At 40.1% G+C, this 16,188-nt stretch overlaps 1 protein-coding gene across 12 annotated transcripts in view; it reads right to left on the reverse strand.

Annotated features, from left to right (window-relative positions):
* Positions 1-16,188, reverse strand: part of tenm4 (teneurin transmembrane protein 4) — a 144,182-nt gene that overhangs the window by 33,520 nt on the left and 94,474 nt on the right. For all 12 annotated transcript variants that reach the window (XM_082503103.1, XM_082503102.1, XM_082503101.1 and 9 more), the window contains 6 exons: positions 15,465-15,611; positions 12,901-13,117; positions 6,917-7,036; positions 3,345-3,606; positions 1,761-2,028; positions 1,516-1,659 (listed from right to left, as the gene is read on the reverse strand). In XM_082503103.1, coding sequence (XP_082359229.1) covers positions 1,516-1,659; positions 1,761-2,028; positions 3,345-3,606; positions 6,917-7,036; positions 12,901-13,117; positions 15,465-15,611 — 1,158 coding nt within the window. The remainder of the gene's footprint in view (positions 1-1,515; positions 1,660-1,760; positions 2,029-3,344; positions 3,607-6,916; positions 7,037-12,900; positions 13,118-15,464; positions 15,612-16,188) is intronic.

The raw sequence follows: 16,188 nt of genomic DNA on the forward strand, positions 1-16,188 counted from the left end.
TGTCATTTCTGTTCGCCTTGCTTCTGTCTTCTGCTCTGTTCATTGTGTTGGGAGTTTCACCATGTGGAGGCTCTCCCACACAGACATATACCAAGTGACAGCAGAAAACAAAAGAAGAAGAGGATATTGTTATTTGTGGACATATGTATATTTTAGAATATACATTTTAGTACTCCAGCTGTCTGAATATCATTAAACATTAAAATCTTAACAGCCTTCGAAGGACGCACTTGCATTGCTATGCTATTAATATATTATTTGTGGCATAAACTGTTTATATCAGCAATAATCATTTATCGCAGTTATATCTGGGGCAATATATCATCCAACTAAATCAGTATTCTAAGAGGCCTGTGTACAGTATGGGTGAACCAAATACAAAAAAATTAACACAGCCTGTCATGGATGCAGGTTCAAGGACCGAGAGGAGAATCGGGATGCAGACTGTTTAAACAGAAGGTGTGCCAGTTGCAGAGTTCAAAAACAGAGTCCAAAAATAAGAAGCCAAGAAAATCCAAACAAACCCAGGAGACCATGGAGGGGGGAGAAAAAAAACACTAGAGGAGCTTAACAGACACTGCAACAAAGACTGAGGGGGAAGGCTGGATTATTTGTACACATGGAGGTGATTCGGGAAGTGGAGACAGCTGGGGCGAACTCGACACAGGTGTAGACAATCAAGGCGAAGTAAAACTAAGCACAAAGCACAGGAGACTAACTTCCAAAGTAAAACAGGAACTAACTCAGAGAAAAGTACAACAAAATAACACACTCCATAAACTTGACAAGAACTTAAAGGTTTAAAATACAAGAGCGCAAAAAGTTTGAACCCTCAAGTGAATAAACAAGGACAAACTATACAATCAAATCAAACAGAAAACACCTGAAGCTGAATAAGAGCTTAGAACTCCAAACAATATAATAAAACTTGACACACAAGGAGTTAGCAGAGGTTAAGTAACGCAGAATGCGAGGAACCAAAATACAAATAACCCTAACCTGCTTTCAAAAGAAACAAGATTAAGAGATTGAGATTAATGCACAAACCCCCACAATGAACCAATAGATCGTGATCCAGGTACATCTTCTTAAAATTAAGATATGTTGTGGGATAAAGTTATATTTTGAAGGCTAATTGGGTACCAATATGTTTAAACATCTGAATTCAATATCAATACTGTAAACTGTATGATTAATGCAATGGTAATGATGATGATTATTAACAATAGCAGTAAAAAAATTTCCCTGATCTCCACAAATACTTTAATAAAGAAGCTGTTGAAAGGGTGCTGGCATAGCTCACTGGCTTAGCAGGCGACCGATATGCCAAAGGCAAGTGCAGGCCGTTTCCTTTATGTAGTTCTTTTCACCTTCATCTACTGTACTCTGTTTTTGTCCAAGGGCTACAGTACGTTAGTGTCCAAAATAAAGATGAAATGCCCCAAAACAAGTTTTTTTAAAAAGAGAAGTTATTAAAACAAAAAATATATGAAAAGGAACAACTGGCTGACTCACCACTCTGGATATTTAAAGCATGGTGCTTGTCTATTGTCCACCCTCCCAGTTTTGAGGCAATGGTTTCGTAGCCCTGTAGTACAGCGGTCCTCTTCTCCCATAGAATAAGGTCTGGGCATGACTCATACTCAAAACCAACTGAAACTATGGAACAAAACAAAGATAAAATAGTAAAAAAATGTGTGTTCTCTGGATAAAAGAAAATCATATCAGTATAATCAAAAATAATTTTTGTCATCGCTTACCAAAAGCTTCGGACAAGCCATAGACCTTCTGGCTGTAGACATCTGTCTTGTCCCACACAAAGTCATACGAGAGATTTGGGGCTGCAGGAAACCACTTTCTGAAAAGCCTGCCTTCCACAGCCACCATGAGGTGAACTTTCATCAGGTTAAAAGGGATTAAGGAGTGGGTGAGAGTAACCCTTAGCACTGACTTGTAACCTGGGGTCCTGCTGCTTAAATAGCCGAGTCTCATTTCCGTTCCAGGTATAGGTACTTCTTCCTCCAGAGACTATGAACAGAAAAACAAAGCTTATTAAATATAGAAAAGCATCGATCCTGACAGAAGGTGACATGTTATAAATTCTGTCCTCACATTTGAGGTAATAATGTTCCACTGTTTTATTTTTTTGCTGTTCTTGTTTTACACAAAATATCAGCTTGTCAGTCTGTTGGTCAATGGCCACTGCAGCCATTATTTTTTTAGCCTTGCCTCCAACCACATCTATGGACCCAAGGGAGACTGGAAACACTAATTAGAGGACAATTATGCTCATGCGTTACATGGCATAGGATGAAGAATTTCTTCATTATGTATTCCAATGAGAATTTTCCATAATTGATTTCAAAATAGCAAGTCCTCCATTAGGATGGTAGTCTTTTCTATGAAATCCATATCGCAGTTGCGTAACCTGTGTGCTCTTGGGCTCAGAGGCTGCCAAGGCCAATAATATATAGAATAATAAAAGTTAGCTTAGTAAGATGCTGTTGCCTTTAGAAATTTTAGCTGAGGTCAGACCTGTAACAACAGTGGGTCAGCATTCATAGACTGTAGAGCGTTCGCAATGAGGATCAAGGGTCGACACCAGTAGTTTGGTTAACCAATTCCTGTCTTCTATAATTGAATCGCCTCTTTCCATAGTACAAAACAAGATTCAGAGTACTAATCAAAACAAGTACTTTAACTGTTATAGGTCAGATGACTTTTATGTGTGTTTTTTTTAATTATTCAAACAGGGCAGCTATTCATGGTTGACTTATCAGGATTCCTTTTTACAACTGTAAATGGGATGATGTCCCTGTACACGGAGCAGCAAAGACAAGGCGACTATAAATAAACTCAACTCAGACTAAATTCCCTGATATGCCATAAATCTTACGAAGCAAACTGGGAGACAGAGTAATGAGAGAAGTGCAGAGATACCTGCTAGAAATACAGGAGCCGCACAAACAGTTCGACAACATAGGTCACCAACACAGAAGTCCAAATAGATGCTTACATCAAAAAGCCTCATGTAGATAAACTTGTATGCATAACTGTAAGATGCAAATCCTTCCTAGAGGTATTTATATGCATAAACTGGATGACTACTCTACAGTAACAACTGTTTCTGTGGATAAGATAATAATCATCACTCTGCAGTTAGGTACAACGTATATTGTGAATTACCCAAATTTTACAGGCCAATTACACTTGAGTGATAAAAATTAAAGCACTGAGTCACTGTTATATTTATACTTGAAAAATAGTCTGTAGCTGTGCGGCATGAATCATTTACAGGAAGACCCATATGCATTAGAACCTGCAGGGCAGGGACAGAGCATCACCTGGATTTCAGGTACAACATTCCCTCTTTCAGCACAGGACCCAGCGAATGCGGTGAGCGGCGCTGGGGACACTACAGGGCTGGGCCTGGTAAAGCTGCTCAGGTCACAGCTAGGGATGTCATTCTCCTCATGCCGCATCACGATGGTATCCATGACAAAGAAACGTCCCCATGGCAACCAGAGTGTGTGCTCCTGGGTGATGAATGGAGCGCGTTCAAAGTGCAGGGCTATGGCTATGCCCCCATTGGTCACCAAGTCAAAACTGGAACACAGATGTGCACAATGTCAAAGAAAATTAACTGATTGTCTTACTTTTGGATGAATTAAAATAAATACAGTGAAAATTCCCATTCCCAATTTATACTATTTGTTTTGTGTTGTGCATCAAGCCTCTGTTGTGAACACGACACATTTGTTATTCTCTATTTAAAGGATAAAAAAGAGATTAATCAGTAATAAATTCAAAATTTAATTTTTTTAAAAAGTTAAAGAAAGGATGCTTTTAACTGCTTTGAATCATCTCTGTTACACAATGGAGCAGATACAATACGATTATAGATCACAATGTAAAAATGCAGGTTTCCTTGGTTTAATAATCTTAACATTTTATTTGAAGAATGCAAAGTAGCAGATTACAGGCGTGACTGTTTCACTCCAATTACCATGTAATGTGCTGCTCCTGTGCTCACATGTGTACTGTAAATGAGAGAGAGAGGTTTGTGCCGAGGGATGGAGGCAGCCGCCAGTACTTTATTGATCTCTTAGATGAAGGCTGTCCACTCTAACATCAGTCTAAAAGCCCTGCAATGCAATCCCATCTGCTGTTGCATTAAAGGGTCTCTGCCTCTGGACTGACCTGACTGTGTCTCAGTAAACAGGCTACATTTTGGCAGCGTCATCACCTCTAACTGCTGCATGGTACCTGCACCTGGACTGGACTTTTGCAGCTTTTGTCACTTCTCTCTAAGAGCCAATTAGCACCTGGTCACCTACAGGCCCCTGGGACAGGCAAACACTCTCTCTCTCTCACACACACACACACACACACTCAGAGTTTTTCTCAAATTACAGATACAGAAGTAAGTTTAAATAGTGCCATGTAAAATGGGCAAACTCCCTCTTGGTTTAAGCTTCTATATAAAGAACTCGCTCAGTCTAACTTCCCTTGAGGGTAAACATCTGATTGGCTGTGGTGATAAACAACAACTTGGTCCGCCCTTGATGTTTTGCCCTTGGCTGGGTGCAAGCAAAGTGAGCTTCTTCATCAGTCTCGAGTCTGCAGAGCAAGGCTCTCGTAGTACTCATGCAGCTGTGATCCATCAGTACCCATGCAGTTGCATTCAGTCTGTAGCATGCCTGGCAGGCTTGGGCTATGCAAACTCAAAATACTTCTGGACTACCATGGGCAGCATAGGCGATCGATGAAGAGATTCACTGGCTATTATCAATCATGACAATAGCCTTAAGGAACAAAATGATTACATTACCTACAGAAGGTTACCGCCTTGTGCCCTTTGGAAATGCATCAAACTAAGAAAGTTAACTACATTTTTACTCATTTGCCAGCTAATGAGCAATATAACAGTATATTTATAATGGACTGCATGACGTCTACTTAGGTTAAAGTGAGCCAAGGTCAGAGCAAAAAGTTAGTAAGAATAAACACAGACTGTAAAACTACAAGTTCTCCCGTAAAGACGCTCACAAGTACCCTAATAATGTAATGAGCTTAAACCCATGTCAGCATTTTTCTCATTAATAGAGAAAAGCTTAAAAGCGAATAGGTCTGTCTTAATGCTCAGCCAATCAGAAAATAGCTACACAGTTGTAAAGAAACTAAACTAACCTCTTTTGTTTAGGCCTGAAAACTTTCCCAGATAGTGGAAAAGGTAATTTAAAAAACTAAGCCCTTGGACAATAAAGAACACATCATAAAAATGAGTTGAGACAGCTTTCCCATTTCTAAGTGGCTGAACAGGTGCATTTCTGATTTCACGCTGCACTGAGCCTGTTTACAGTGATTGCAGGGGAGTTGCAGGAGACTGGGCATGTTTACAGGGGAACCTGGGAGATGGAGTAGTGTTTACACATATGCTGGAAGGTAGAAAAGAGTATGGAGCTTTGCAAAGAAAAAAGTGACTGATGCATAAGAAAAAAAATGGGACACGCATAAATGGAAAAAGGATAGAGATGAGGAAAGTCAGTGCAGTGGAAAGGACATGAGACCTGGGCTCAAGGAAAGCACGGGAAATAAGTAAAAGAGCAGTACCCAGAAAGGAAAGGCTTATGGGCAATGAGAGATTAGAGGAAAGACAGCGTGAAGGGATGGAGAGCAGATGAAATGAGTGAAGAAGGTGAAGATGATGAAGTAGAGAAGAGAGATTTTTGTAAAAGTAAAGGGGAGAGAAAAACGACAGGATGGAAGAAATGAGGGGACGCAGGAATGATCAGGATCAAACCAGCGGCAAAGATGTGGGCCTTTAGAGTGTCAGTGACTGATAAAAGTGCCAGGAAGAAGTGGGGCTTGGAGAGCAAACACCAATTCATGTTGTGCTGTGATAGAGGGGCTCGGTTTGCCACAAGGCCTTACTAACACTGAGATACCTGGGACTGGGGGTTGTGAGTGTATACTGTATGCTTGTACAATCTTATCAAATACATTTAAGATGAAAAGAAAAAGAGAGAAAATTATTAGAGATTTTATTCTCAAGTTTTTTTCTCTTTCACTCCAAGAAACACGCCGAAGCTAGTTTGATGTTTTTCTCTGTTTCTCTGAGAAACTCTCCTGATGCCAAAGCAGCCTGAACAGCATCGCTCAAAGAGTGCTACACAGAGAACTCAGACTTTTTCCTCTTTCTTATTTAGAACACATTGCCACAACAATTTATCTTCCCCCAAAGGGTTTTTAGTGGTGCTGTAATAAAATAACAAAATAGCTTTTTTCCTGCTTTCCTGAACAGCCAGAACATATGTGGAATTGTCTGAGGAAGTAAGTGGTAATGATCTATGACAGTCACATTACTACGTATTATTTTATGGTCATAATTATAACATCCAACTAATTAGAAAAACCATTTCATAAATGGCAAAAGCATTATTAAACTATTTAGAGAGGATAAACAAGGAGCGCAAACACATTTCTGTGACCTAAACCTAACTGTGTCACTTAATTCTCTTAATCTTCTATTGTCGAATAAATAATGTCCATCTGCACAATGTTTTATAGCTCCAGTGAGATGCTTTGCATTGGCATATTTTATTCTTTCCCCACCCTGCTGCTACTGAAGCATAACTTATGAGTGTACCAGAAGGGCTTTGTTTGATTTCTCTGGGAATTGAGCCGAGAACTCCAAAATTGGACCAAATGAAATCACAAAGCAGATCAATGGCAGCACAGTTTGCTGTGGCAACTGTGTTTTTTCCCCCCCTTTCCATCGTTAAGATTTTGTAAAAGTATTTGACAATGATCTAAATATCACTATCTGTACAGCATTTTTAGGTAACTGCGAGAGAGGTTTTACTGCATCCTTTACTCTCTGCGTGTGCTTTGATATAAAGACTCAGGTTCTTACCTTCCATCCTGCCTGGTGATTGTGTAACCATAAGATGGGTTATTGATGAAGCTGATGTTCACTCCTACCAGTGGCGTTCCGTCTGACGTCACGACTTGTCCACGGATGACACAAGCATGGCTGTACGAAGTGAAAAAGATCAGCATTATTGCTCATTGCATAGCAGTACAAATAATTACAAGCTAACAGCAGGTGTCCTGCAGTAAAACCTGTATTATCTTGTTTTATTTATATAATTTCTGTCCACGCTAAAATATGCAAAAGAGGATGGATAAAACATTCAGACAGCATATTTTAACAAAGCTAAAAGGTTAGATAGAATGTACCAACAATACTAATGCTGCCTACAATGAATTCTTGGTTTATGGAGAAAGGACCCATTACTGCATACCATTCCATAGCTCGTTCCCATATTTCCTGTTTTTTAAGGTCTTTTTTTCCTTTTCTTTTTTAATCTGCTTCTATCTAAAAGTCAAAATAATGAAAACGAATTGATACCAATTGATACCACATACCACCAGCACTTAAGACTGACATTGTGGATTTTCTATATAACACAAAATGACGCTATCTCAGCGTACTTATATTAATACTAATACACTCTGTCTCCTCCTCCCCCTCCTACTACTACTATTAATATTAACCTCAACCTCAGTCTGCGACTGGGGAGAGTGCCCGCCCTATGGAAGACATCCTGCATCGTCCCGGTCCCCAAAAAGAACCGGCCCAATGAGCTGAATGACTTCCGACCGGTGGCACTGACGTCACATCTTATGAAGACTCTAGAGCGGCTCTTCCTCAACCTCCTCCGACCACAGGTACAACATGCCCAGGACCCACTACAGTTTGCATACAAGGTGGGTGTCGGAGTGGAGGATGCCATCCTGTACCTCCTACACAGAGCCCACTCACACCTGGATGGGGGAAAAGGCACGGTCAGGATCCTGTTTCTTGACTTTTCCAGTGCCTTTAATACCATCCGGCCCTGTATGCTTCAAGAAAAACTGAACAGGATGGAGGTGGACCCCTGCCTGGTGGCTTGGATCTCCGACTACCTCACCGACAGACCACAGTACGTCAGGCTGAAGGACATCACGTCTGACACAGTGGTCAGCAGCACAGGAGCACCACAGGGAACTGTGCTGTCCCCTCTTCTCTTCACCCTGTACACCTCTGACTTCTGCTACAACTCTGAATTATGCCATATTCAGAAGTTTGCAGATGACACGGCCATCATGGGGTGTATCTGGGATGATCAGGAAGAGGAGTACAGAAGTCTGGTGAGGAACTTTGTCGCATGGAGTCACACAAACCACCTGCAACTCAACACCTCAAAGACTAAGGAACTGGTTGTGGACTTCGGGAGGTCCAGAGAAGGTCCACTGCCAGTTCAGATAGAGGGGGAGGAGGTGGAGGTGGTCAACAAGTACAAGTACCTCGGGCTGTGGGTGGACAATAAACTGGACTGGTCATGCAACACAGAGCACCTGTATAAAAAAGCCCAAAGCCGACTGTACTTCCTCAGGAGGCTGAGGTCTTTTAACATCTGCAGGAAGCTCCTGAGGATGTTTTACCAGTCGGTGGTTGCTGGAGTACTTTTCTATGCTGTGGTGTGCTGGGGGAGCAGCACAGCAAAGAAGGACTCATCCAGGCTGGAGAAACTGATCAGGAGGGCTAGCTCTGTGGTCGGCATGAAGCTGGACACTCTGGTGACAGTGGCAGAGAAAAGGACATTAAAGAAACTGATGGACATTATGGACAATGCCAGGCATCCTCTGCACACGGCCATTAACAACCAGAAGAGTCTGTTCAGTGACAGGTTGCTTCTCCCCAAGACAAGAACTAACAGACTTAAAAACTCCTTTGTCCCACACGCCATCAAACTGTTTAACTCCTCTCTGGAGGGGAGAGGGAGGGGAAACAGGAGGACAAAGGAGGGGGGAACAACTAAGCTGTAGTGCCTCTGCACCTCACTGTACAATACCTTGTGCAATACTTTTTGTAAATAGTCAACAGTGCAATAGACTCAATACTTGAAATGTGCAATTCACTTGTATTTTTATTTTTTATTCCTATTTATTCTATTTATCCCCTTTGTATATTTTATTTATATTTGTCTCTGTATTTATATATGTGTGTGTGTGTGTGTGTGTATATATATATATAACAGTTCTGTAACTGTAACTTTGGTCGTTGCTGTGCTTTTTTTGGAAGTCGAATTTCCCAGAGGAACCCACCCGAGGGATTAATAAAGTTCTATCTTATCTTATCTTATCTTATCTTATTTTTTTTTCTTTTCAGCATTAGAAATAGATCAACAGAGAGGAGAAACATTAAAGTCAGTATGGATTTGCTCAAAATAGAAATACTGTACACAATAAAATAGCCATAACAGAAACACAACAAACTAACACCTCCTAGGGTGTCTCTAAGGGTTTTTCCATCCAGAATGGAAGGATAATGAGATAAGGAAGCTTTACTTTGCTTTTGCTCTAATTAAAAAAGAGGAATTATCTTTTCCATTACAGAATGCCAGAGAGGGAAATAATAGGACTGCAGATTGCAAGACTTGCTTGGCTGATTATCAAGACCTCAACAGATTTCCAGACTGACATCAGGCCTCCAGAAGGTGCATAAATTAGATCTGATCATCAGTCGCCACCAATCAATAGTGGGAAGTCGTCCAAATTCACCTCCTAATCTTACTGGACTGATGAGTTGAGACCTTGCTGTAGCACGTCTCCCTCGTCGACTCTTACCCTCGTCATTATCAAGGCCCGACTCATGGTCAGCCGTTGTTTCTGTAGTCGTTTGCAAAAAATTGGTCCCCTAACAAATGCCTTACTGTCACTTCTTCATTAGACCATGGCTATTTTTAATACATTTGGGTCTTAAACACTGCCACGTACTGGAAACAATTAACACTAGCGTGTTAGTAGCTGCCCTCAACATGTCCTTACCAGAGGCAAGATCATTCACCCTACACTATCCTGGTCCCCAGGAACCCTGTTTTATGTTAATTAGGCCAGGTCTCCTTCAGAAGACCTTCGCTGTCCACTACTGTGCTGTAAACAAGCAAGGAGATACTGCTCTGAATCCTTGGGCTTACACCCAAATATCTAAGAGGATGCATTTACATAGAATTATTACCAAAGTTAACCCAGCACTGATCTGGCTGTCTACATTTAATCATTCACAGCAATAGTTTATTTTAGTCTTGTTTGAAGTTTCAGCCGTCTCCATTTTCTTGAGATGGAGTTGTGAAAGCGGAACTATCGCCTTCCTGCTTCTGTGAACCACATCGGAAGCTGATTCCTCACTGTCAAGACAAATGATTTAAATATTGACATCAAATAAAACCCTGAGACAGAGTGGCAAAGGAAGCATGAAGAATTCACTACAGAAAATTCCATCCTTTGTGAGATTTCACAAGTCCAAAGGGATTCGCAAAGAGAAACATAGAGGACATGTTATAGTATGAAATAATCTTTAGTTTAGCTTATCTAGTCAGACGTCACAGTGGAGTGTGTCAGATGTCATTTTCACCCCTCACTTGAACAAGTCTTAAACTTACTCTATATAGGAAAAAAAACATCAGGTTTCCTTCAGGTGATATTTATGGTGACGATCCAAATGACTACAGCAACATACTGGCTGGTTAATTTACAAGAAAATAAGAACTAAATGACAAAAGGAGAGCTTTTGATCTATATCTAAAAAAAGGTAAAAATAATGGTAGTAAACATTAAACGGTAAAGATTTGAAGCATAATTTGGAAATACCATCTTTCACAATTGTGTAATTGTGAGGAAACTACATTGTTTTCTCACACTGACATCTCAGATACAATAAAAGCTGCGTGTCAGCTTTAACTATAGAGAACCTTCAATGACCACGGCTAATAAATAGTACCATTAACTCGGAAGCAACGGAAACATCATTACCCACGCAAATGAATTGATTACAGGGGAAATCCTGCTGAAACTGTAAGCATGTCACTGCAGCCCTCTCTTTTCCCTGTCTGCGTGTTAATAGCATGCTGAACAGGGGAAAACGAGGAGACGTCGATATAAATTTTTAGCTCTCCAAATATACTATGCTGCTAAAAGGGCTAGGACACACAGAGAAGGAAACAAACAAGAGATTTTCTGACATTAATGGTCTAACGCTGATAAAAGAGTTCTAAATAAAATAATACAAGTGCACGCCTGTAAATGAAGTAAATGGCTTCTGCCTCGCTATTATATGCCAGCTATCAATCTTTGCCCAAATTGTTCCGCGGACAAAGCTCCTGTTTACTATTCTGGTCACCATCCACTGCTGGGCATAGGCAGTCTCTTGTATTATGTGTCATGGTGGAGAATCAAGATGTTTCATGCAGTGGCAGATGCTTTATTCAGTGGCACCTTTGCAGCTTTTTGCGGTGGGAAACATCAGAAATAGAAGTCCAACATGTCTACTAGCACAAGGAAGCGGTTAGAGGATCAATAGCCAGATGATCGGGTGACCAGGGCAGGAATATCAGGAAGGAAGATGCTGAGACCGTGCCTTTAAGGCTCATCTGAAGCCCAGAGCTCCCTGTCATAACTGTTCATATCTGTCAGTGGTTGGGGAATGAATACCAAGCATGAATAATAGATTATCACTGATATTTTTAGGTGAGCTGAGGCCTCCAATCTTGCAGCTCATCTCTGGATTCTTCATTTTACTTATTTATGTCTGCATCTTGTGAGAGAGACAAGAGTATTACTCAATCCTCTATGCCGCTTCCTCTGTCCAGTGAAGAACTGCAAAATGTTGAGTGGTTCTTGAAAGCTAGTAAAATGTCAACGAGGGAAAATGTCACACCGCTTCTCTTAAGTATCAGCTGACGCTACTGCAAAAGTAAAAAAAAATTAAAAATTAAAAATCAGCCATACTTTACTTTGCTGATGCAAATCACAGAGGTTTTTTAAAGCCTTTACTGACACTGGTGTTTGAAAGAATTAAATCAAATTTGGCATAATTTTCATATGTTAACAAGAACCCAATGCTAACATGTTTTTTAAAGTACAAATGGTCTGCTTAAAAAAATGTTAAAACACCTAAAAAAAAAAATTAAAAACCAACAAACCATTACTGAGTCACATTTTAATACCATTTTCTAAACATTTTCAAATATTCTCAATTTACCTTCTTTAGGCTGTTGTCTCGTTCTGTCACGTGGGTATAATAAGTTGAGATGAGAGAGATGCATAAGCGAGTGAGATGCAAATAAGTGACGCAGCCTCACAAGCGTTTAAAGATGAAAAGAGAAGGAGACAAAAGAAAACAGAGGCAGGGGAACCTAATGGGAGTTTGACTGCTTTCCTGCCTGATATGAAAGGATCTCAGATTCCATGGCTGGGGTGTCATGAGCTCTGCCTCTGGGAGCGGGCCTCAGATGGATTACCGTAAAAGTAATCACAATACATAAATATGAGATGCCTTTCTTTGTAGGGAATTCTCCTTCCTTTTTGCCACATTCTATGTCTGTCCATCATCATCTGTCCATCATCCTCCAAGGCTCATCGTTCATTTCAGCCTTACTTTCAGCCCCCACTGACTGCTGCCTCCTCTCCCTTGTGCAAATATTTTCATCTGGATTTTAAAAAGCACATAATTTACATCTACTAAGATCTGTCAGTGCTATAACTGTAGCGCAGTAATTTGAAGCGGCCTATATTAAAAGTAAAATCCACTGATTTATGCCTGAACCTCAAATGTCATTACTTAAGAAAGCGATAACACAACTGTTGAGTTCACTGAGCATCAACTGATAATTTGACTGGCTCAACCAGGAGGAATCTGACAAGAATCTTAAGCATGAACAACAAACGACGATGCAGAATAAAAAGGGAATTCAACCCAATACCGTAGCTGGTTCTGGTTATATTATTAAGAGAATTGGTTAGAGAAGGCTGCGCTGGGTGCTGTCTGGTGAGAGTAATGCAAAAGTCACTCACTTGCCATCGAAGGGGTTTGCTCCAGGGATTATGTGGGTGCTGTCCCTGCCCACAAGGAAGCGCACCCTGTCATAGAAAGTCTGTAGGTTGCTCTGTGCAGAGGACATCTGTGTCTCCTGGATGATGTCCAGGGGATCCGGGGAGCCCACACACAGGGAGGTAGTGTGACAGGTTGCCTGCAGACAGCAGTCTGGATCCATGCAGTCCACCAGGCCATCTGACAAGGTCAAAGAAGTCAAAAACACACAAACACTGACTCATTAAACAACAGCCTAGACACACACCTGGCAAAAGAAAGTATAAAGTACTGCTCAAAGTTGGTTTTAGGGTGTGTTAAGCACAAATGCTTTGAGAAATAAAAGTTTAAAATATATATATAGCCATTAACGTAATATAAAATACAGTAAAGATAAATAAAAAATCAAATTGGTGCTTGCTGTCACTACACTGCATCTTTAAAACATAATAATTTATCCTAGTCACACTTGCCCACATATTTTTAATGTAGGTGGCAGATAAGTTGATACAAGTTGTTTAGGGCTTTGTGTTTGAGAGTATTGTTATGCAGCGGAATAAATCTGGGACAGCTCGGATGATGGATAAGAATTTGTTTGCATTTTTCAGAACTCAGAAGATCATTTATTCTCACAAAATTCCCAGCTCCATTTGCAGAAGTGTAGCCCAAAACCTGCAAGGACCTGCCATGCACTGTTGGCTGCAAACCTTTGTCGAACAAACAGACTTGTATTAAATTTACATTAATCAGGGAAAGTAAGCAAGAGTACCTGCTGCTTTTGTTATCAGAACTCAAGTTTTTTTTTGTACTATGATTAGTTTGCTCCACATCAAAAAACAATAGTTTGGAGCAAATTATCATCTTGAAAGTCAGAAAGCATACAGAACTGCAATAAAATGTACAAAATGTTCTAAAAAGATCGTTTCAAAGTCTCCCATGAGAAACTATCGGAGCCCAGCTGCTTTTTGGCACTGCTGAATTTCAAATGCGTCCGAAATTCATCAACTGTGTGTCCTCGGATGAGTGTGTTGTGTTTCCATCTTTAACCTTGTCTGTTACTTTGTGCTTCTGCTATTAGCTTATCAAATTTATTAGACCACTTGTCCAAAAAAAATAAGAGAAAATTAATATTTCAGAAATATAAGCTAAAACTAAAAAAATATATTGCTGTTAATTAGGGAAGTAACAAACTGAATTAATGTTTTTATACCCAAACTTGAGCTGACACACTGGAGTTTTCTCACAAATTAATCAAGAGGCTGTAAATGTAACAACTCTAATTTGTTGTGTTAATCAAAAAATAATAATAACATGTTTTACTTTGTTTCTTTTGTAAAATAGTAAATTTTAACATTTGTGGATAACAACAATAAATATATTTTAACATTAAAAATATTTTAATTAACAAACTTAGGCTTACTGGTAGATTGACTATTACAAGAACATGAATAAAATAAATAAAATTTCCAGTACTGTCAATTTAGGGCAGCTGTGGTAAAACCTTAAATTGGGTAATGGTCTAATAAATGTATCATGTGTAGTATATGTTTTCTTTATGCCCAAAACTTTGCACTGTATATTTGTCTTTTTTATGGATATTATTCTTCTTGTTAAAATTTTAGGGCTTCATACCTTATATTTTACTTGATATAGAATTAGACAAGAAAGGATTATTTATTTGCCTGTTGTATTATTACACAAACAGAGACAATTTATATACATGAATAGGAGTCAAAATTAAATATATAATTTATTTAATATACCATAGCAGTGAGAAAAAATAGAGCAGTTCCGACCTGTTGCTTTACTCAGTGTTTCTTACGTGTACGCGTGTGTATATCCTCCTTATTTGATGGTCGGAACTTGTAACATTGCTCATGGCTCTCTGTCAGTAATTTAAGGAATACATGACAAAGAGAGCTGCTGTGCATTGCACTTTTCTTTGCTGAAGTGGGTCACTGGACTCCCTAGCCTTTGCTTTAAGGGGCCTATCTGGCCAGATGGGTGATAAAAATAAACCCTGCTGTCAGGATTCAGTCAAATCCCCAGAAGCACCCTCCTTTTACTATTGAGAGCTGTGTGGTCCCTGTACAGTGATCGGAAGACAAACAGCCCCTGCATAAATAAGGGATGCTAGTGCATAGCTCAAGCCCAGAATGAGGTCTGGAAGAAAGGAAGTCACGTCTCCCACTTGGCCTCAAGAGTGGTGCAGCCTCCTGGCTGGCTCTGTGTGTGTGCCTGGCTCTGCTCAGGGCTAGTTAGAGGGCAGAGCGTAGACTTCCTCCTGGGGCCGGCGAATGTTCAAAACCTCAGGGCCAGGTACTCTGCTTTTTAATAAAAACCTGTTGTCCAGGTGCCTGGCTGGAAGCCATTCCTCAACTTCACCTGTATAAGAGAGCAACTGAGCCTGGAAAGCATAAATGTACGTACAGGATATTCTCAAGCACAAGGGTGGTTAATTTTATAGTCAAATCATGTCTGGTTAAGAGTCCCTGTTGATGCCTGGCCAGTGTCAGAAGGCACCATTATGTGTTGTTTGTGACTTTACCTCCATCGTTGTCCTTGACATCACTGCAGGCAGTTTCCATAGAGGTGTCACAGCCAGTGCCCCTCCAGCCCAGCTGGCACACACAGTACCAGCCATTGTTACCCAGAGTGCACCTACCATTTCCATTGCACAAACCAGGGCAGCCCTCTGCGTAACAAAATGGACAAAGACAAAGGTCGGCAATGAAAATCAAATAGCAGTAACACACGGACACTGTACGCTATTTATGGGAAAAGAAAACTACAAATTTGAAAAAAATGACAAAAATGTGAGGTGAGAGCTAATATTTATCGGGTAACAATAAGATTTTAAATGGGTGAGGGCAGCCACAATGACCCTCGGCAGAGGCTGATTAATTTGATATACCTTCCGTGAAGCTTCTAATATCCCTTTGCAGTAAAATCAGATAAGCGGGATCTTCTACATCAATATTCACTCATTACTACAGTGGACTGGACTCTCATATCTATGCCGCTACAGTTCGTTAATGAGAGCAGTGGTGTATTGTGCTGGTATTTCCGTCCGCTGAAAAAAACAAGAGTTTGGTGTTTTACTTATTGAAAAAATAATTCATTTTATTATTTGATAAACTGTCCCAAGACACTTTTCAGCTATCAATAACATACAATGCTTGTTTTGTCATTATGAGAAGAAGAAAAGAATATAACATAGTATAGTTTAAAATGGATAAAGGTTACCTCAGTAGCTTTGTGCAGAGGCAGGC

The sequence above is a fragment of the Aulonocara stuartgranti genome (assembly GCF_965226115.1).
Source record: "Aulonocara stuartgranti genome assembly, chromosome: 14".
Taxonomy (NCBI): Eukaryota; Metazoa; Chordata; class Actinopteri; order Cichliformes; family Cichlidae; genus Aulonocara; species Aulonocara stuartgranti.